This window comes from Giraffa tippelskirchi, chromosome 6, assembly GCF_054371585.1.
Source record: "Giraffa tippelskirchi isolate mGirTip1 chromosome 6, T2T-mGirTip1v1.2.pri, whole genome shotgun sequence".
Lineage (NCBI taxonomy): Eukaryota > Metazoa > Chordata > Mammalia > Artiodactyla > Giraffidae > Giraffa > Giraffa tippelskirchi.
In genome coordinates, this window is record NC_137280.1 from 123,795,919 (window position 1) to 123,818,282 (window position 22,364).

Genomic DNA, 22,364 nt, shown 5'->3' on the forward strand with positions numbered 1-22,364 from the left:
CAGATAGCTACTCAGTGTTTAAAGGCCCATACTTGAGAAAATGCTATTTTAATCATTCTTAAATATGCCTATCATTCTTAATCATCTTGCTGACAGATTTTGTTTTTCTTGGTGAACAAGAAGCACCTGTCTGATTAATCAGCAAACTGACTGGAAACAGGACTTAATACTTTGCCATGGAGAACAATGGGCATTGGTTTCTGAATAAGTCTCTATCAACACAAAATACTGGCATTTCTGCTCACAATAATTCCATTTACACCAAGTAAGGCCCAAAGTGCAGATTAAGTGCAGGACTTTAGGGCAAGGGGTGGGGATGCATGAAAACCCACCCTCTACAATAGGGGCTCGGAGCCCAGGCCCTGGCCCAGCAGTTGCTTGGCAAGCAGCAAGTCTCCTAGGCTCCAGAACCATGTGCTTTCACCCCGTGGCGTGGGGCCTGCATTGCGTGCCAGCCAGAGCTTGCCTTGGCATGGGCATCCTCGCGGGTGATGCGGATTTGTGGAGGATCATGGGACACACCCAAATGAGAGCCCTTGCTGCCTTGTTCCACCAGAGATGGGCACTGATTCCATTTGTCTGGCTGCTTCGGCCTGTGGGAAACCTGTTCAAGAGGGTTCTGTGGTCCTCTGGAGTCACAGCTACACCAGTATGTGAAGCAGATTCTGTGGCTCAGATTTTCCTTGAAATGATTCCTTAGGTTGTTTTGTTACTGACCTTATCCAAATGTCTCACTGCCTGAAATCTCATTCCAGAAAACATTAAGGGCTAGTGATTCTATTTTCTACACTGACAACCACTATAATAAGCTGATGAAGGAAAACATGTGTGCACATATATGAATGCTTTCTCAAAACATGCTCCAAAGGTTGAGAACCCTGCTCCAGAGCAATGACCCTGCACAAGGACAGTGTTTCAAGGAACCATGCCCCACACTCCCATGATCATGGTTGGAGAAACCTCTCCAGATAGCCACTGAATCCTTTTGTACTTCAATGAACAAAAGGTCAACTCAATGAATATGTTACTTTTGACAAGTTCTGTTAATATTCAGTACCTTCTAAGGAAAAACAAAATCTTTGGCAGGGGCAGAATAAAGGGAACATTTTTTTCTTCTCTGCACAATGTTTCCCTTGCCCTGAATGCCAGTGTAACAGATGAACAGAGTATTGAGCCTTCAGAGTAAACTGACTCGGGCAAATTGCCAAGAGAAGCAAGTCCCAGAGCCTCCTCTCCCAAAATACTCTGCCCGAAAGTTCAGATGGGAGTCCTGACAGATCCCAACCACCCTCATGATCCAGCCCTGTGAGACAGAGATACATTCAGTTGAGCAAGGCCAAGCAAGGTCTGGATTCTATTAGGATCTGGGCACTTACTAAATGCTAGACACTATGCTAAGTGTTATACTCATGTCATCCTCTATAATCCATACAACCTCTTTGAAAGGAAGTTCATTTTATCCCCATTTCAAAGCCTAAGGTTCTGCCCTCTCTGCTATCCTGCTCCAGAGCATGGAAAGTTCTCCTCTGCCAGGCAGGGCTGGGGTCTCAGTCCCACTCAGCCAGGTCAGGAGGCAGTCCTGCCTTTTATTTTGGTCTGTCCCAGCCCAGGGCCATGGCCACCTCCCCTGGCGTTGGCGTTATTATCTAGATGCAGCTGTGAAGGAGCAGACAGGGCAATCAGTGTTTACAGTAAAGGAGTACTCACAGAAATTCACCCTGATGAAGCATTCTAAGGAAGAGCAGAGCAAAGAAGTTAACAAAAGATTTTAAAAGACAATGGCTAAACTTTGCTAAAAGCAGTTTCCATTCGGTATTTTGCCAAGACTGAACTTTGTTCTCAAGCAGGTTTATTTTTACAACCTCCATCCATGTGCTAAATTTAACCATGTTGGCTGCACTTGCTGCTGGATCCGGAGGGCAGATGCTATCTGTTCTCAAATGGCACTTGGGTTGTGTGGAGGCTCCGGACAGCCACCATCCTGAAATGCCAGAAATAGATTTTTAAGGGGTGTGTGCTGATAACCCTTGGTTTGGAACTGGTGGGTACACGTGTCATGCTTACCCACTTGATTATACCTGGAGGGTGCCAAAGCCCTGGAAGCAGGCCTCACGAGGATGGGGACACAAGGCTAGAAGCCACCTTAAGTGTAATCCTTTCCATGAAAGTGAAAGTGTTAGTCGCTGAGTTGTGTCCAACTCTTTGTGACCCCATGGAATGTAGCCTGCCAGGTTCCTCTGTCCATGGGATTCTCCTGGCAAGAATACTGGAGTGGGTTGCCATTTCCTTCTGCAGGGGATCTTCCTGAGCCAGGGATTGAAACTGGGTCTCCTGAATTGCAGGCAGAGTCTTTACCATCTGAGCCACCAGGAAATACTAACCATGAGCTCTTTTCATAGTTCTAGCTGCTGTGTGTTTATGGTGGGGAGGGGGTTAAGAAATATATATTTTCATCAATTTCTTGCATAAAGCAACAAATTCAAAACCCTCTCAGGGCCTAAAACAATGGAGACTCTTAGGACATACACTGACCCTTACCTGATTTGGATCAGGTTATCAATTATAATGCCTTTAAGTCTAAGGCCTCTATCTTGCTCTAAAATTATTTTCTGGTTTTTGAAACTAGAAAAACCTAGTTTAACAGTGGGGTAGGGTTACTTCCAGACCCCTCGTTTTTTGTTTTTTCATTAAAAAAAAAGCAATCGCCTCCTCCTGCTGAATTCCCCCTTACATCCAAGTCAACGCTCACCATGCTCCTCAGGCACTGAGAGGTCAGGTGGCCTCCACCCTACAGGAGTAGACAGTGGATACAAGGTCTCTCAGGGCCAAGGTTGGGACACTAGCCCTTCTCAGTGATCCCTAGTCCTCAGCAGTTTCACTTTTTCCAGTCCTGAGAATCCTCTCTTCAAAAGACATTTGCTGAGCATCTGTTCTGAAGCAAAGACTGTGCCAAGGGCTTGGGACACAAAATTAGTAAGACATGGTTCTTGACCTCAGAGAGCCCAGAGTCCAGCAGGGAGACTGTCGTGTACCTAGAGAACACTAACACTGTGAGGGTGGTACGGTCTCAGTAGGATGAGTGAAGGGCTTTAAACACAGAGGAAGGAGAGATTAACTTGGGGTGGGGCTGGGATGCAGATGGGTCAGCAAGTGCTTAGTAGCACTGTGACTGAGGATCTAAATTTATCAGACACTGTTAGATGTTTAATAATACCCGGTGATAGGTTTTTTTAAAATGAGTTAGTTTGCTTTTTAAAAATTAACCAAAGCCAAGTTTTATAAGATACAATTACTAATGCGTGTGTGTGGTGGGTGGTGGGGGGAATTCAAGTGGGACGAAAGGGAGCCTGTTGGCTGAGGCAGGGCTGCCTTGTTACAGCACTCCTCATGAACGCTCACTGGAGTTGTAAGCCAAATCGTAAGCTAACACCGTCACCAGACAGGGAAACAGTGTGGAAGGCCTGCTCCAGTGAGAGAGTCCCTTTTGTTCTGTGTGGCCACAGCTGACTGGAAGGGAAGAGAAGGGGCAACAGACTCAATAACAACAACCTATCAAACTTTGGTTAGGCTGGATCAGATTTCCCTCTGGGAAATGTGGAATTAGGAAACCATGGCCCAAAGCAGCGAGCTACTTAAAGAGGAAGCTTGTGACGTAGAAAGGGGCCAATGACTGGTGGGGTTGGGGAAGTTGGGAGAACAAATAGGAGGGTGGCAACCAAAATAAACTAGGGCAAATCAAGGCTGTGAAGGAGGAGAGCTTGAAAAAACGTAGGAAAGCAGTTGACAAAGAAAGGACAGAAGGCAGATAGGCAGACAGATGTAGCAACTCAGAGACAGACAGACAGACAGGCAACTAGTACTGCCTAAATCCCTAAAGATTTCAAGCCCTGGCCACATGTATCCTGTCAATCAACTTCCTTTTTTATTATAATATTTCTAATATCCTGAATGGGCCTCTGTCCTGTCCTTGTTCACATAAACATGAGTAGCTCAGAAAGAGAGGAGAGATCAGTACGCTGGGGATACCTCAGGGTGGCACCAGCTAGAGCCCCTTTCAGAGCATCTTACTTTGTTGTTTCTCCTTCCAACAACTGGTCTGGATGTAATCAATGTAATCCTTCTCTATCGTCTTCTCCAGGTCACGCAGAGATGCACCTCTGTAGGCCTTGTCAAAGTTTTTATCCACGAAGTAAGGCACCTGTAGGTTCTGGGTTTCTCTAGAAATGGTGTGGCCCAAGGTCCTGAAACAAGGAGAGGCTCAGGTGTGCTTGTTATATTTGGAAATATCACTCTTAGCACTGGCCTCACTGACATCATCATCACACTCATCTCTTCATAGATGCAGATACCATTTCTAACACATCAACATTCATTATTTCCCAAGCAAAGCAGTAAGTGCAATGTCGTCATTGTCACTATTCTATGAGCATGTTCAAGTGGATTCAGTCTCAGCATATTTACTTTATTCTCTTAAATAAGTCATCTCCCTCTCTTCTTTCTCCCTCTTTCTCTCTCTTTAAATTTAAGACATACATCTTGATGGGTTTACGTATATTGTGAAATGATTACCACAATGTCTAACATGTCTAATAGGTAATCCACTAATGTCTGTCTTCTCATATAGATAAAATAAAAAGAAAATAAAGAAGACCAAAAAAAAAAAAAAGACAAGAATAAAGGAAAAAATTTTTCCTTGTGATGAGCACTCTTACTATTTAGTCTCTTTAACTTTTCTATCATTTCCTATCACACAGCAGTGTTAACTACTATAACACTGTATTGTATGTGACATACATTGTATTTACTAACATTTATCTTACAACTATTAGTTTGCACCTTTGACTATCTTCCTTCAATTCCCCCTCCCTCTCTCCTCCACCTTTGGTAACCAAAAATTTGATCTCCTTTTCTGAGTTTTTTTTTTTAGATTCCACATATAAGTGAGATCATACAGTATTTGTCTTTCTCTGACTTACTTTGTTTAGCATAATGCCTTCAGAGTCCCTCAGTGTAGTCAGAAATGTTAGAATTTTCATTTTTTAGGGCCGAATAATATTCCTCTGTGTGTATGTGTGTGTGTGTGGGGGGGGCTTTTTCCATGTCATGGCTACTGTAAACATTGTTGCTATGAACATGAAGGTGCAGCTACCTGGATTTACCTCTCTTAGACTGTTTTCTCTGTTAAAAGTAGAATGCTGAATGCTTAAAAAGCAATTTATATATTCTGCGGAACCTGGCATGGCAGCTGGCACAGAGTGGCTACTAGTAAATGTTGGTTGAATGAAATGATCGCTACTGTAAACTATTCACAAATAACTAGACAGCTTATACCAACTTAGTTCCAACTTTTAGGACATGATAAAAAGTACTTCACACATAGCTGTTAGATGAGAATTGCAAAAAACTGAGACAAAAGATTTCAATTATACCTCCAGGCTAACTCTTAGTGCTATCCAAAAGTCTCTGATGTTCAGAAACTTTAACAGGTCTTGGGTTAACTAAAGTCTAACCGTAAAAAAGTATAGAAAGGAGCTCAAATTCCAGTTAAAACAATGTGATGGTAATGTGCAAATCCAAGCTGACTTTGTTCAGACTGAACAAAGTCTATCTTAAAGGAGTTATATTTCACCTTTTCCTAGCTTTTCCTTTGATCTCTTAACTCATGGATCTTGGTAGATGTCTAAGAGCTCAGGCCATGATTGCTCTCACCTCTCTCTGGAAAGCTGAGGGAAGGTTCCTGCCTGCCTCACTGGCCTGACGAGAAAAGAGGTAGCAGTAGCATATGGAGAAATATGGGAAGTCAGGAATTAGAGGGACTCAGGCCAGCGTGACCTGATAGCAATAACCTCTCTTTGAGTCTCAGCTTTCCTCTCTGTAAAATGAAGATACTGATCTAGAATGACAGCCTTAAGGCTACAGTGATCACCAACAAGAACTCTTCCTCTTAGGTACTATTCCACAACAGAGTCCATCTTTGAAAGGTTTTTGTCTGCTAAACTCTACTCGTGAATAATGGCTCATTTCCCATTATTAATTAAAAAAAATAAACCAGTGATTCTAAAATTTAGTATGGACCAGAATTATCTGGAAGGCTTGTTAAAACTCATATTGTTGGTTCTCACCTCTAGAGTTTCTGATTCAATAGATACAGAGTAAGGCCTAAGAGTTTACACTTCTAACATGTTGCCATTTAATGCTTGGTCTAGGGATGCTTGGTCTAGGGATGCTTGGTCTAGGGATGTTTGGTCTAGGGATGCTTGGTCTAGGGATCAAACTTTGAGAAAGATTTAACTGAAATATTTAATTGAAGAAATTTAAAAGCTCCTATCAGAGGTCATATTTTTCATGCAATACAAACTTTATAATGATTTCTATATTTTTAGCAAAAGCAAAGAAATGAGATACTATGGTTTAACTGTACAGCCTTATGAATAAAAGTCCTATTCTTGCAGTTTCTTATATTGGACATAATCACTAGATCTTAGTTACTATGTTCTCAGATTCACAGGGGTGCAGCGATACTTTCACAAGCTCATTAAGGTCCTTTCTAACCCTAACATGGAATGTTAAAGATTTAATCTGAACCTGCAGTTAATCTGTTAATCCCTCAGAAACCAGCTGTTGCTGTTCCGCAGTTGACCAGATGATGTCGCTGTAGAACAAAACAATCCAGGTCCTGAATGCATGGGAAACTGCCTGAAGTAATTTTGAGTCTCTGCATTATTACTATCCAGCTGTTTCTTTAAACACAAAACCAGTGTTTTCTACAACAAAAGGTGACATGAAATGTTAGTAATGTACCAGCTTGTTGTTAAGAAAGATTTGTAAGTATTTGACTTACGATTTATAGAATAGACTATATGGGGGATTAGCAGCTAGCAGCTGAGTAATCACAGATATGATCACAATCACCAGAACTGGAAGTAACTGAATAAATGCAGAATATGTAGTCTGAAAAAGAAAAAATATTTGGTGTAAGTGTTCTTCATCAATATATAGCTTACTGAAAATAGGACAGTTTTCCCAAAGAAAATATGCATTACCAATGCATTGCACATTGCCCAAAGTTTTTCTGAGAAGGTTGTTATTTTCTGCTGAGAAGTACCAAACAGCTCCATTCTGTCTGCTGAAAAGGCTGAAGGGGGCCCACCCACAACCTGGACTGAGACTAGTAATCCTGCAGCCTCCTTTTCCAAGACCAATGAAGCAGACACCTGTGCGCTCGTCCGCCCAGTCTGTGACTCTCACAAGGTCATGTTATTATGCAGCTCTGTTGCCTTGGCCTCAGCTGAGAAGACTGGGGGACATCTAGAAGACATCTAACCATAGCAGGGATGATCACTTTCTCCCTCCTAAGAATCTAGGATTGAGATTCATCACCATTCACTGCTAGGCAGTCACTTGAAAGGACACATACTCAGAGGCACTGTAGACTGGACACTTGCAAGGGGAAGTAGAAAAGCCACAATGCTTAGAGAGAACAAAGCAGATGCAGAGAGTCAGGAAAACTGGAGACGGTCTGGCCCCAAGAGTCACGGAGAGCACAGCTGCGTGATGACTGACAGCACCCCAGGTCCTGGTTCCCATCTGTCACAAGGCCCAGTGTGCTTCCTGCCCTTGAGCTTCATGAGACTCCCTCGATCCCTTAATTTAAACCCTCTTTAGTACTGAATATTATAAAGGGGGTCCCTATTCTCTGTAGTCAAGAAAATCTTTTTCAGGACAGCCCCATAGGGGAACAGATTTCCCGGGATAGTCACCAAAGAACGGGTGGGGGAGGGGTACCATTCTGGCCTATTTGGGCCAGTTATCCAGCTCTTCTTACCATGCTTCCACTTTCCTAAAGCACGCTTTAGCACATATCTCAAGCTGAACTTCAAAAACCTGATCTTACTCCATAAAGGTCAGTTTCAGTATGAGCATTTATGGGCAGCTGTTGTCCTGTCCTCTCCAGGTACCTGAGGCTTATCTTCTTCCTCTTCCTTCCGTGTTTGCATTCTCTCATGTCGGTGCCGCCGGCGGTAATAGTGGGTGTCATCTGTCACATTTGAAAACATATGAATATTTCCTGGAAAAGAAAGAAAAATACTTAGCACGCAATATGGCATACACCTCTTCCTTGCCTTTTCCAAGGTCCATGCTTCCAACTAGGCTCTTTGAGGGTAGGGAATTGTCCCATTTTACCCAGCAGAAAAATAAGACGGTAGGTATATCAAGTGAGCCAGCTGAAAATGGGACATGCTTAGCTCTCTCACCCTTATTTAAACAGTCCTTTGTAACTAATGAGTGAGAGAAACCCGAGAGGCAGAGAAAGAAACAGCACTTGGGCCATGAATCTTGTCTGACATGCTCTTATCTGCCTTCTTGCCCAATATCAGATTATGTCACTAGTATCTTTATTTTTTTTTCTTATATATTTATTTATTTTTGGCTGCATCAGGTCTTGGTTGTGGTATGTGGGCTTAGTTGCCCTGAGGCACATGGGATCTTAGTTCCCTGACCAGGGATTGAACCCTCATCCCTTGTATTGCAAGGCGGATTCTTAACCACTGGACCACCAGGGAAATCCACTAGTATCTTTAATAGCAACTCCAGAAAATTCAATTTACTTCCAAGGCATTTAATTAACCCAACTTCCAACTCTCTGGGGGTATTTTTCTAACCTTTACCTTTATATAAATGCTAGTTTACAATAATCATAATATAGGAATTTTGCTTCTAATTTATAAAACACTTAAAAAACATCCAATCCTTATAGCAGCCCTGTGAGGTTGGTGTTATCAGCTCCATTTTTTCGGTAAGGAAACAAGATCAGATGGACTAAGTAAAAGTCACTCATAGTTGGAGGCTGGAGATGACTTCAACCTCAGCTTATCTGATTCCAAAGTCGTCTTGTTTCCACCATACCATGACCCCTCTATTCAGATCCTGAAAATATATATGACTGTTTTTGGCCATGCCATGTGGCATATGGGATCTTAGCTCTCTGACCAGGGATCAAACCTGAGCCCCCTGCAGTAGAAGTGCAGAGTCTTAACTACTGGACCACCAGGGAAGTCCCTAAGACTTTTTAAATGAAAAAATTTGGGATACTAACCTGTAGGAAAATGTCCTCCAAAGAAGACATTGAACAGCTCTTCTGGAGTGATGTCGGTTTCAAAGTCCCTGTAATAATTATAAGGTCTGGCTCGAGGAGCAGTGAAAGTCACCTGTTCATCTCCATATTCATCATAGCGGAGTCTCTTGTCAGGATTGCTCAGGACTGCAAAGGCATTTCCTATTGCTGCAACAAAAACAAAAAGCACCAGAGTACACAGTCTTTGTTGCAGCTGAGGGTAATCACAGTACTAGCAGTGAAGAGCCCAGAGTAGCAGTGAAAAGTTGGTACTGGACAACTTCACAGTTACCCAAGGAGAGGTGCTTGGGCCTGAAAAGTTCACCAAAGTGCTTGCCCTTGAAATCTTCCCAAGATCTAGTTTGATAAGCCTGAAACAACACTGTAGTCAAGATAAACTTAGAAGTACTGTTTTCCCTCATCAAAAATGTGTTATTTCACTTGAGAGCATGGTCAGAAACAGTTTATACAGAAACAATGGTATTCTAACATGAAGTCACATACAGTCTCCTGAATAAAATAATAAATAAAAATGCTCCCACTTGGTTAAAAGCAAAGTCCTCAGTCATCAGTCTTATTTCGGCTTACTTTTAAACATAGTCTTTAGAAATTAGGAAATGTATCTCCAGGGAACTCCCTGGTGGTCCAGTGGTTGGAACCTGTGCTTCTACTGCCGAGGGTCCAGGTTCATTCCCTGGTCGGGGAACTAGGATCCCACAAGCCAATCATCATGGCTTAAAAAAAAAAAAAAAAGTATGTCCAGTGCCTCAGTGAGGGATCAAAATCTGAAGAGACTACATAAGCATACCATCACTTCTCCTCCCTGTGCACAAATGTGCAAACTTTGTCCAAGTTCATTTAAACATACAGTCAGTACCACCAATCAAAGAATCACCAAAGAAATCTTAAAAAAAAAATCTTTTAAGTCACTCCCACCAGCCTACCTTTAATTCAGTCCACACTATCAGAAACATAGTCAGAAAGAGCATTTCCTTGTGATTCTTCTAGTTGGGGAACTGTATTAAGTATTTATAGCAATAAAACAGTTAAGCAGAAAAAAACAAACAGAAAAACCTAAACAGAGTTGTTTAAATATTCACATCCCTTGAAATCTGGCAGATTTCTTAGAGAAATGGCATTAGTCTGTGACGTACCCTACATGAAGGTATGAGGAGAATGTGGTTTATCTGTTTCCTTATAGAAACTGTGGGGAGAATGAGATTCACAAAGGCACATCAACAAAGGTAGCTTGTCCTCGAAGGTAAATGCTGACTTTAAAAAAAAGTCTCAGATCTATCATTTTTTTACTTTTTCTTTTTTACAAACATTTATTTATTTGGCTGTGCTGCGTCTTAGTTGGGGCATTAGGGATCTTTAATCTTTTAGTTGCAGCACGTGAGATCCAGTTCCCTGACCAGGGATCGAACCTGGGTCCCCTGCATTGCAAGCACCGAGTCTTAGCCACTGGACCACCAGAGAAGTCCCTACTTTTCCTTTTGAAAAATTCAAATCTCCAGAAAAGTTGAAAAAAATAGTACAATAAACACCTTTACCCTTATTCATCAATGTTAGCATTTTACCACTTTGCTTTTCTCAGTGCTCTACATATACATGCATATATATAATATGTATTCATTTTTTCTTGCTGAATCACTTGGAAGTAGGCCAAAGATATTATGACACTTCACTCCTAAATATTTCAGCATACATCTCTGAAGAAGAAAGATACTTTCCTACATGATCAAAATATCATATCACAGTTAAAATTAACACCAATTCATTATCACCCAGTAAATCCATTCAGGGTTAATGTACTGCCTTTGGTTTCACATCTCTTTAGTTTCTTTTCATCTGGAACAGTCTCCCCACCTTTTTTGCTTTTCTTTTATTGAATTTTTTGAAGAGTAGTTCAGTGTTCTTTGTAGAATGTTCCATATTTTGATTGTTCCCTCTTTATTAGATTCAGGTCAAACATTCTGGCAAGAATACCACATAGTATTACAACATGTAATGTTAAATTGTTCTAGTAATGGTGATGATAAATTAGATCACTTGCTTAAAGTAGTAACAGCTAGCTATCTCCATTACTTAGAAAATTTTCCCTGTGCGATCTGGGCTTCCCAAGTGGCTCAGTGGTAAAGAATCTACTGCCAATGTAGCAGACTGGGGTTCGATCCCTGAGTTGGGAAGATCCCTTGAAGAAGGAAATGGCAACCCACTCCAGTATTTTTGCCTGTGAAATCCCACATACAGAGGAGCCTGGTGGGCTCCAGTCCATGGCGTCACAAAAGAATCGGGCATGATTTAGCAACTAAATAACAACAAAATCATTTGACATTATGTGAATACTCTATTCAACAACAACCTATTACCCAATGGTTTTAGCATCCTTTCCTGAATCAATAACATTCCTCAGGGTGAAGCTCTCAAGTAAAATTTTTATTTATGTATTGGAGCCAAAATATTTTTTGAGAATATGTTTCTGAAAGTATTACAGAAATCAATGGAAAAAGCTTTGATCTATTACTATGTTTTTGCTCTTTACAAAGTCTTATAAAGCCTTTTTATACTAACCACATGTTTATAATGGAGGGTTCATGAACAAAGAGTTTCATGGTCCAAGAAGTTTTGAAACACTGTCTACACCCTACCTGCAAGTGGCCACCAACCTTTAAGTTTCACAAGAGGAATCATATCAGTTTTACTTACCCTGGCACCTGGCACATAGATCTTCAATAAATATTTGCTGAATCAAAGAATAAAAGGTTCTGTAAGGTATTACAGAGAAGCCAATTTTTTTTTCCAAGAGAAATTAAGGTAAGAAATTAAGGAGAGAGCTATGCTAATAATCACTATCTAAGAGGTGTGGCAGGAAAAAACAAGACCTTGCTTGTGGCCTTAGAAAACAATTACAAGGGAGGCTGGAAACAACTCGTTGTGACCAAACATCACAAGGAGGGCATAATTAAGCATTAGTTTAGGATCAGACCTTTGAAAGCATCTGTTGCTCCAGGAGCACAGTTCTTGTCAGGATGAAATTTCAGGGCAAGTTTTCGGTAAGCTTTCTTAAGCTCTTCATCACTAGCATCTCGTGAAACTCCCAGAATTTCATAGTAATTTCTGCATTTCTTGATTCTAAAAACACAAATCAGAAACATTTTTTGGTATGTTTACAAAGATCCCTTTTGTACAATTAACTGCAAAATAGTAAATGAATCCTCTTTCCAATCTGTGAGCCCCAAAGCAGAAAGAAAGAAAACTGGTGAACACATTAATGAATCATTCAATTGACTAACAATGTCCTCTTCCCAGTTAGCTTAATTCCTTTCAAAGTATTTTTACATCTAATATTTTATTCCTTCTATATCCCTGTCAGTGGGTAGAACAAGTATACTAATCCTTATTTTAAGGCCCAATCTAAGGTCCTCAAAATTGAACCACAGGACAGTAAAGGCAGAAGAAATACCCTAACCATTTTTTTAAATGTACTTCTTTTTTTTATGGCTATCTTTTTAAACTTTGTTTTAAAAAGTTATAAAGGCACCTTACCTACCTCCTGAGAAATCTGTATGCAGGTCAAGAAGCAACAGTTAGAACCGGACATGGAACAACAGACTGGTTCCAAATTGGGAAAGGAGTACGTCAAGGTTGTATATTGTCACCCTGTTTATTTAACTTATATGCAGAGTGTATCATGCGAAATGCCTGGCTGGATGAAGCACAAGATGGAATCAAGCTTCCCCGGAGAAATATCAATAACCCTTATGGCAGAAAGGGAAGAAGAACTAAAGAGGCTATTGATGAAAGTGAGAGGAGAGCAAAAAAGTTGGCTTAAAACTCAACATTCAGAAAACTAAGATCATGGGATCTGGTCCCATCACTTCATGGCAAATAGATGGGGAAACAATGGAAACAGTGACAGACTTTATTTTTTTGGGCTCCACAATCACTGCAGATGGTGAATGCAGCCATGAAATTAAAAGATGTTTGCTCCTTGGAAGAAAAGCTATGACCAACCTAGACAGCATATTAAAAAGCAGAAACAACAAAATTCTGTAAAGCAATTATCCTTCAATAAAAAAATAAATTAAAAAAAAAAGCAGAGACATTACTTTGCTAACAAAGGTCTGTCTAGTCAAAGCTATGGTTTTTCCGGCAGTCATATATGGATGTGAGAGTTGGACTACAAAGAAAGCTGAGCACCAAAGAAATGATACTTTTGAACTGTGGTGTTGGAGGAGACTTTTGAGAGTCTCTTGGACTGCAAGGAGATCCAACCAGTCCATCCTAAAGGAGATCAGTCCTGAGTATTCATTGGAAGGACTGATGTTGAAGCTGAAACTCCAATACTTTGGCCACCTGATGCAAAGAACTGACTCATTGGAAAAGACCCTGATGCTGGGAAAGACTGAAGCCGGGAGAAGAAGGGGACGACAGAGGATGAGATGGTTGGATGGCAACACCGACTCAATGGACACGAGTTTGGGTAAACTCCGGGAGTTGGTGATGGACAGGTAGGCTTGGTGTGCTGCAGTCCATGAGGTCGCAAAGAGTCGGACATGACTGAGCAACTGAACTGAACTGAACTGGGGGGAAAGCAGGGGTGGGGGAGTGGGAAGGAAGGGGACAGATTAGGACTTGGGGATTAACAGATACATACTACTTTATATAAAGTAATCAATAAGGCTGTACTATATATATATAGCACAAGGAACTGTACTCAATATCGTATAATAATCTATAATAGAAAAGAATCTGAAAAAGAACATATATATATATTCAGTTTTACATAACACAATACTTTGCTGCACACTAGAAACTAATACAACATTGTAAATCAACTGTACTTTATAAAAAAAATCTACCACATTCTTCTAAAGGGTGCATATTCTTGCACTGTTATGGATATATGGGCTTCCCAGGTGGTTCAGTGGTAAAGAATCCACCTGTCAATGCAGGAGACTTGGGTTTGATCCCTGAGTCAGGAAGATCCCCTTGAAGAGGAAATGGCCCCCTACTCCAGTATTCTTGCCTGGAAAAATCCCATGGACTGAGGAGCCTGGCAGGCAACAATCCACAGGGTTGCAAAGAGTCAGACACAATTGAGTGACTGAGCATGCATGCATATACATTCCCTACTGATGGGCATTTAAAGTACCTCCAGTTTTTTCTATCACACAATTCAGTTGAGCAGGCAGAGGCTCAGAGCGTTGCTGGAGAGTTCATAGTAAGTTAGTAACACAGTCGGGACTATTAATGCAGGGTCTGGAATGTCAGTCGGGGCCCTTCCCCAATAGCTGCTTGTGGGGATCCTATGGATTCCCCACCCTAGTTTCCAATTCCTGATTCCATGGCAAATACTCCCCTGCCTCTCTCTTTCTCTTTCCATCTCTCCCTTATCAGACATATAATTTGAAAATATTTTCTCCTGTTTTGTGGGTTGATTTTTCACCTTCTTGATGGTATCTTTTCAAGTACAAAATTTTTAATTTTGATGAAGTCCAATTTGCCTATATTTTCTTTTATAACTTGTACTTTGGTTGTCAACACAAAATCAATCCCTAATCCAATGTTACAAAGCTTTACATTTATGTTTTCTTCTAAGAGTTTTATAATTTTAGCTCTTATATTTAGGTCTTAGGTCTTAGAATTAACTTTTTTATTTGTGTGAGGAAGGAGTCCAAGTTCATTTTTTGCATGTGGATATCCAGTTGTCCCAACAAGAAGACTAGTCTTTCCCCCATTAAATTGTCTTGGCATTCTTGTCAAAAACCAATTAATCATAAATATAAGGGTTTATCTCAGGAGTGTCAATTCTATTTCATTGATCTAAATGCCTATCCTATGCTAGTGCACACTATCTTCATTCTGAATCTTTGCAGTAGGTTTTGAAATTCGGAAGTATGAGTCTTCCAACTTTGCACTTTCTTCCAAGACTGTTTTGGCTTCCATGGTGGCTCAGATGGTAAAGAATCTGCTTGCAATGCAGGAGACACAGGTTCAGTCCTTGGGTTGGGAAGATTCCCTGGAGAAGGGAATGGCTACCCACTCCAGTATTCTTGTCTGGATACCATGGACAGAGAAGCTTGGCGGGCTACAGTCCATGGGGGTCACAAAGAGTTGGACACGACTGAGTGACTAACACTTGGTTACTCTAGGTCCTTTGCATTTTCCTATGAATTTCAGGATCAAGTTGTCAATTTCTGCAAAAAAAGGTAGCTGGGAATTTAATAGGGATTGTGTTGAATCTGTGGATCAATTTGAGGAATATTATCAATATTAAGATTGCTGGGAAAAATATCAATAACCTCAGATATGCAGATGACACCATCCTTATGGCAGAAAATGAAGAACTAAAGAGCCTCTTGACGAAAGTGAAAGAGGAGAGTGAAAAAGTGGCTTAAAACTCAACATTCAGAAAACTAAGATCATGGCATCCAGTCCCATCACTTCATGGCAAAAAGATGGGGAAACAATGGAAACAGAGAGAGATTTACCTTTTTGGGCTCCAAATCACTGCAGATGGTGACTGCAGCCATGAAATTATAAGATGCTTGCTCCTTGGAAGAAAAGCTACAACCAACCTAGACGCATGTTGAAAAGCAGAGACATTACTTTACCAACAAAGGTCCATATAGTCAAAGCTATGTTTTTTCCGTAAGTCATGTATGGATGTGAGAGTTGGACCATAAAGAAAGCTGACCACCAAAGAATTGATGCTTTTGAACTGTGGTGTTGGAGAAGACTCTCGAGAGTCCCTTGGACTGCAAGGAGATCAAACCAGTCAATCCTAAAGGAAATCAGTCCTGAATATTCATTGGAAGGACTGATGCTGAGGCTGAAACTCCAATATTTTGGCCACCTGATGTGAAGACCCTGATGCTGGGAAAGATTGAAGGCAGGAGGAAAAGGGGATGACAGAGGATGAGATGGTTGGATGGCATCACCGACTCGATGGACATGAGTTTGAGCAAGCTCCAGGAGCTGGTGATGGACAGGGAAGCCTGGCATGCTTCAGTCCATGGGGTCGTAGAGTTGAACATGACTGCGTGACTGAACTGAACCAATATTAAGCCTTTCAATTCATAAACACAGGCAAACGTCCTATTTATTTAGAGTTTCTTTAATTTCTTTTAATGAAGTTTGTAGTTCTCAATGTACAATCTTACATTTGTTAAATTTATTCCTAAGCATTTTATTCTTTTTGATGCTGTTATAAATGAAACTGTTTTCATTTTCAGATTGTTCATTGCTAGTGTATAGAAAAATAATGATTTCCCTATGCAAGTTTTCCCTTATAGGTGCACCAGGGCATAGCTCAATTGTTGCTACTGGTTTTTGCTAAGTTATACACCAAAGACTCCAGAAGGCTTTTCCTCGAAGAGTCAACCAGGTGGTGCCCAGGACCCTGAGGCAGCAGCTGGCTCCTGAAGAAAGTCCGTGACCATGGGCACCTCTGTCTCTACCCTCCATGGTCGTGACGCCACCTGGCCTTCTCTTGCATGTTGGACAAAGGATGAACCACAAGAGTTTCTTATCATCACATTCAAATGAGGGTTTTTCTCAAAAGAGCAGTTACTGCCAGGGGAAGGGAGGGTGGTTTTATTCATTTCCACAGTTTATACTGAACCTTTTGGAATTACTGTTTTTCCCAAATTTTTCTCTGGCAGTGGATGTGTCATTGAGCCAGCCATCCCCTGAAGCCTTAGTACCCCAAGCTGCCAGCCAGGAGGGGGTCATTACCCTCCCGGAGCTTCTCTTGGCTCTCTTTTAAAAGTTCCCCAACAAATAGGATTCTTGCTGGGAAAGGAAGCTTGGTTAAGAAATGTCAAATATGGCTTTATACATAAAGTCCTGCCCTGGGATGAAGTGGCCACCCTAGCCGAGAGAGATGCGCAGAATTGGATATGGATGAGAGCGACCTGCCTGTGCTGACCCCGGTGTTCTGCCCCCACTACCCCGACCCTCTGGTCTCAGTAGATGTCCCTAGATGGGCTGAGCCATGTGCAATAAGAACATAGATCCTAACGGATCCCCTGAGAAGCTGTATTTCTTGATTAGAATTCTGAAATTGTATATCTATAAATATATGTTTATTAAGTGAAAAAAAGAAAAATAATGATTTTTGTATATTGATCTTTGCTGAAGTCATTTATCAGTTCTAATAGTTTGCGTGTGCATATTCCTTAAAATTTTCTATACTAGATCATAACATATGTGAATACAGTTTTACTTCTTTTTTCCAATCTGGCTGGCTTCTTATTTTTCTTGCCTAATTGCCCTGGCTTGAACTCTCCAGGAACCAGAGATCAAATTGCCAATATCCGCTGGATCATCGAAAAAGCAAGAGAGTTCCAGAAAAACATCTATTTCTGCTTTATTGACTATGCCAAAGCCTTTGACTGTGTGGATCACAATAAACTGTGGAAAATTCTGAAAGAGATGGGAATACCAGACCATCTGACCTGTCTCTTGAGAAACCTGTATGCAGGTCAGGAAGCAACAGTTAGAACTGGACAGGGAACAACAGACTGGTTCCAAATAGGAAAACGAGTACGTCAAGGCTGTATATTGTCACCCTGCTTATTTAACTTATATGCAGAGTACATCATGAGAAACGCTGAGCTGGAAGAAACACAAGCTGGAATCAAGATTGCCAGGAGAAATATCATTAACCTCAGATATGCGGATTACACCACCCTTATGGCAGAAAGTGAAGAAGAACTAAAGAGCCTCTTGATGAAGGTGAAGGAGGAGAGTGAAAAAGTTGGCTTAAAGCTCAACGTTCAGAAAACTAAGATCATGGCATCTGGTCCCATCACTCCATGGGAAATAGATGGGGAAACAGTGGAAACAGTGTCAGACTTTACTTTTTTGGGCTCCAGAATCACTGCTGATGGTGACTGCAGCCATGAAATTAAAAGACGCTTATTCCTTGGAAGGAAGGTTATGGCCAACCTAGATAGCATGTTTAAAAGCAGAGACATTACTTTGCCAACAAAAGTCCGTCTAGTCAAGGCTATGGTTTTTCCAGTGGTCATGTATGGATGTGAGAGTTGGACGGTGAAGAAAGCTGAGCACCGCAGAATTGATGCTTTTGAACTGTGGTGTTGGAGAAGACTCTTGAGAGTCCCTTGGACTGCAAGGAGATCCAATCAATCTATCCTGAACGAGATCAATCCTGGGTGTTCATTGGAAGGTCTGATGTTGAAGCTGAAGCTCCAATACTTTGGCCACCTCATGCGAAGGGTTGACTCATTGGAAAAGACCCTAATGCTGGGTAGGATTGGGGGCGGGAGGAGAAGGGGACGACAGAGGATGAGATGGTTGGATGGCATCACCGACTCGATGAACATGGGTTTGGATAGACTCCGGGAGTTGGTGATGGACAGAGAGGCCTGGCGTGCTGCAATTCATGGGGTCGCAGAGAGTCGGACACGACTGAGCGACTGAACTGAACTGAACCTCCAGCACAATGTTGAATAGTAATAGCTAGAGTGAATGTACTTGTCTTGTTCCTGTCCTGTTTCTGATCTTGGAGAGCTTCAAATTATTCATCATTAAGTCTGATGTTAGCTGTGGATTTTTAGTAGATGAACTTTATCTGGCTGAGGAAGTTCCTTTCTACTCCTAGTGTACTGAATATTGTTATCATGAGAGTGTTGGATTTTGTCAAATGCTTTTTCTACACCTATTGAAATGATCATATGACTTTTGTCTTTCATTCTATTAATACGGTGTATTCAGTTCCGTTCAGTTCAGTCGCTCAGTCGTGTCCGACTCTTTGCGACCCCATGAACTACAGCATGCCAGGCCTCCCTGTCCATCACCAACTCCCGGAGTTTACCCAAACCCATGTCCATCGAGTCGGTGATGCCATCCAACCATCTCATCCTCTGTCATTCCCTTCTCCTCCTGCCCCCAATCCTTCCCAGCATCAGGGTCTTTTCCAATGAGTCAACTCTTCGCATGAGGTGGCCAAAGTATTGGAATTTCAGCTTCAACATCAGTCCTTCCAATGAACACCCAGGACTGATCTCCTTTAGGATGGACTGGTTGGATCTTCTTGCAGTCCAAGGGACTCTCAAGAGTCTTCTCCAACACCACAGTTCAAAAGCATCAATTCTTCGGCGCTCAGCTTTCTTCACCGTCCAACTCTCACATCCATACATGACTACTGGAAAAACCATAGCCTTGACTAGATGGACCTCTGTTGGCAAAGTAATGTCTCTGCTTTTAAATATGCTATCTAGGTTGGTCATAACCTTCTTTCCAAGGAGTAAGCGTCTTTTAATTTCATGGCTGCAATCACCATCAGCAGTGATTTTGGAGCCCCAAAAAATAAAGTCTGACATTGTTTCCCCATCTATTTCCCATGAAGTGATGGGACCAGATGCCATGATCTTAGTTTTCTGAACGTTGAGCTTTAAGCCAACTTTTTCACTCTCCTCTTTCACTTTCATCAAGAGGCTCTTTAGTTCTTCTTCACTTTCTGCCATAAGGGTGGTGTCATCTGCATATCTGAGGTTATTGATATTTCTCCTGGCAATCTTGATTCCAGCTTGTGTTTCTTCCAGCCCAGCGTTTCTCATGATGTACTCTGCATATAAGTTAAATAAGCAGGGTGACAATATACAGCCTTGACGTACTCGTTTTCCTATTTGGAACCAGTCTGTTGTTCCATGTTCAGTTCTAACTATTGCTTCCTGACCTGCATACAGGTTTCTCAAGAGACAGGTCAGATGGTCTGGTATTCCCATCTCTTTCAGAATTTTCCAGTTTATTGTGATCCACACAGTCAAAGGCTTTGGCGTAATCAATAAAGCAGAAATAGATGTTTTTCTGGAACTCTCTTGCTTTTTCGATGATCCATTGGATGTCGGCAATTTGATCTCTGGTTCCTCTGCCTCAAACTCCGGGAGTTGGTGATGGACAGGGAGGCCTGGCGTGCTGTAGTTCATGGGGTCGCAAAGAGTCGGACACGACTGAGCGACTGAACTAAACTGAACTGAATACACCGTATTAATAGAATGAAAGACAAAAGTCATATGATCATTTCAATAGGTGTAGAAAAAGCATTTGACAAAATCCAACACTCTCATGATAACAATATTCAGTACACTAGGAGTAGAAAGGAACTTCCTCAGCCAGATAAAGGTCATCTACTAAAAATCCACAGCTAACATCAGACTTAACGATGAATAATTTGATAAAACCAGCTTGAACATCTGGAAGTTCACAGTTCAAGTATTGCTGAAGTCTGGCTTGGAGAATCTTGAGCATTACTTTACTAGCGTGTGACATGAGTGCAATTGTGCAGTATTTTGAGCATTCTTTGGCATTGCCTTTCTTTGGAATTGGAATGAAAACTGACCTTTTCCAGTCCTGTGGCCACTGCTGAGTTTTCCAGATTTGCTGGCATATTGAGTGCAGCATTTTCACAGCATCATCTTTTAGGATTTGAAATAGCTCAACTGGAATTCCATCTCCTCCACTAGCTTTGTTCATAGTGATGCTTTCTAAGGCCCACTTGACTTCACATTCCAGGCTGTCCGGCTCTAGCTGAGTGATCACACCATCATGATTATCTGGGTTGTGAAGATCTTTTTTGTACAGTTCTTCTATGTATTCTTGCCACCTCTTCTTAATATCTTCTGCTTCTGTTATGTCCCTACCATTTCTGTCCTTTATTGCGCCCATCTTTGCATGAAATGTTCCCTTGGTATCTCTAATTTCTTGAAGAGATCTCTAGTCTTTCTCATTATGTTGTTTTCCTCTATTTCTTTGCACTGATTGCTGAGGAAGGCTTTCTTATCTCTCCTTGCTATTCTTTGGAATTCTGCATTCAGATGGGAATATCTTTCCTTTTGTCCTTTGCTTTTTGCTTCTCTTCATTTCCCAGCTATTTGTAAGACCTCCTCAGGCAGCCATTTTGCTTTTTTGCATTTCTTTTCCATGGGGATGGTCTTGATCCCTGTCTCCTGTACAGTGTCATGAACCTCTGTCCATAGTTCATCAGGCACTCTATCAGATCTAGTCCCTTAAATCTATTTGTCACTTCCACTGTATAATCATAAGGGATTTGATTTAGGTCATACCTGACTCAGATCATGAACTCCTTATTGCCAAATTCAGACTTAAATTGAAGAAAGTATGGAAAACCACTAGACCATTCAGGTATGACCTAAATATGGTGTATTACATTATTTTATTTTCATGTGTTAAACAACCTTGTACTCCTAGGATAAATCTCACTTGGTCAAGATATATAATCCTTTTTACATGTTTTATATGTTGCAGAAATCTGTACCCATCTTGTGATGCTTTCGTCTGTATTTGGTTATAGGGTAATACTGGTCCATAGAATGACTTGGAAAGTGTTCCCTTCTTTGGTATTTTCTGTAATAGTTAATGAAAGATTAGTTAATTCTTCTTCAGACATCTGGTAGAATTCACCAGTTAAGTCATTGGTGCCTGGGCTTTTATTTGTGGGAAATTGAATTTATCCATTTCATTTAAGTTCTCTAATTTGTTGGCATGTAATTGTTCACAATATTCTCTTACATAATCATTATTTTTGTAAGACTGGTAGTGATATCCCCTATTTCACTTCTGATTTTAGTTATCTGAGTCTTCTCCCTTTTTTGGCTTGGTCAGTCTAGCTAAAAGTTTGTCAGTTTTGTTGATAACCAACAACTTGTGCTTTTGTTGATCTCTATTGTTTTGCTATCCTCTATTTCATTTATTTTCACCCTATATTATTTCCTTCTCTTTGTTTGAATTTAGTTTGTTCTTCTTTTTTTAGATTAGGTTATTGATTTGAGATTTTAGAAAAATAAACATTTATAGCTATAAATTTCCTCTAAGTATTGCTTTAGCTGTATCCTATATGTTTTGGTATGTTGTGTTTTCATTTTCAATCATCTCAAAGTATTTTCTAATTTTCCTTGTGATTTCCTCTGGACCTATCTGTTATTTAGGAATATGTTGTTTAATTTTCACATATTTGTGAATTACCCAAATTTCCTTCTGTTGTCAATTTCAAAGAACATACAGTGTTTTATTTTAATCCTTTTAAATTTATTAAGGTTTGTTTTATAGCCTAACATATGGTCTACTCTGGATAATGTCCCATGTATACTTGAGAAGATTGTACATTCTGCTGTTGTTGAGTAGGATGTTGTACAGATGTCTGTTATGTCAACCTGGTCTTCCCTGATTCTCTTAGAGTAGAAGCAGGGCAGTTACT

The 22,364-nt window shown here is 40.9% G+C and overlaps 1 protein-coding gene across 3 annotated transcripts in view; it reads right to left on the reverse strand.

Moving 5' to 3' along the window:
* The window catches only part of DNAJC18 (DnaJ heat shock protein family (Hsp40) member C18), a 37,278-nt gene that overhangs the window by 4,180 nt on the left and 10,734 nt on the right, over positions 1-22,364 (reverse strand). For all 3 annotated transcript variants that reach the window (XM_081500957.1, XM_081500956.1, XM_081500958.1), the window contains exons 3-7: positions 12,105-12,250; positions 9,098-9,283; positions 7,959-8,068; positions 6,842-6,951; positions 4,069-4,241 (exon numbers count right to left, since the gene is read on the reverse strand). In XM_081500957.1, coding sequence (XP_081357083.1) covers positions 4,069-4,241; positions 6,842-6,951; positions 7,959-8,068; positions 9,098-9,283; positions 12,105-12,250 — 725 coding nt within the window. The remainder of the gene's footprint in view (positions 1-4,068; positions 4,242-6,841; positions 6,952-7,958; positions 8,069-9,097; positions 9,284-12,104; positions 12,251-22,364) is intronic.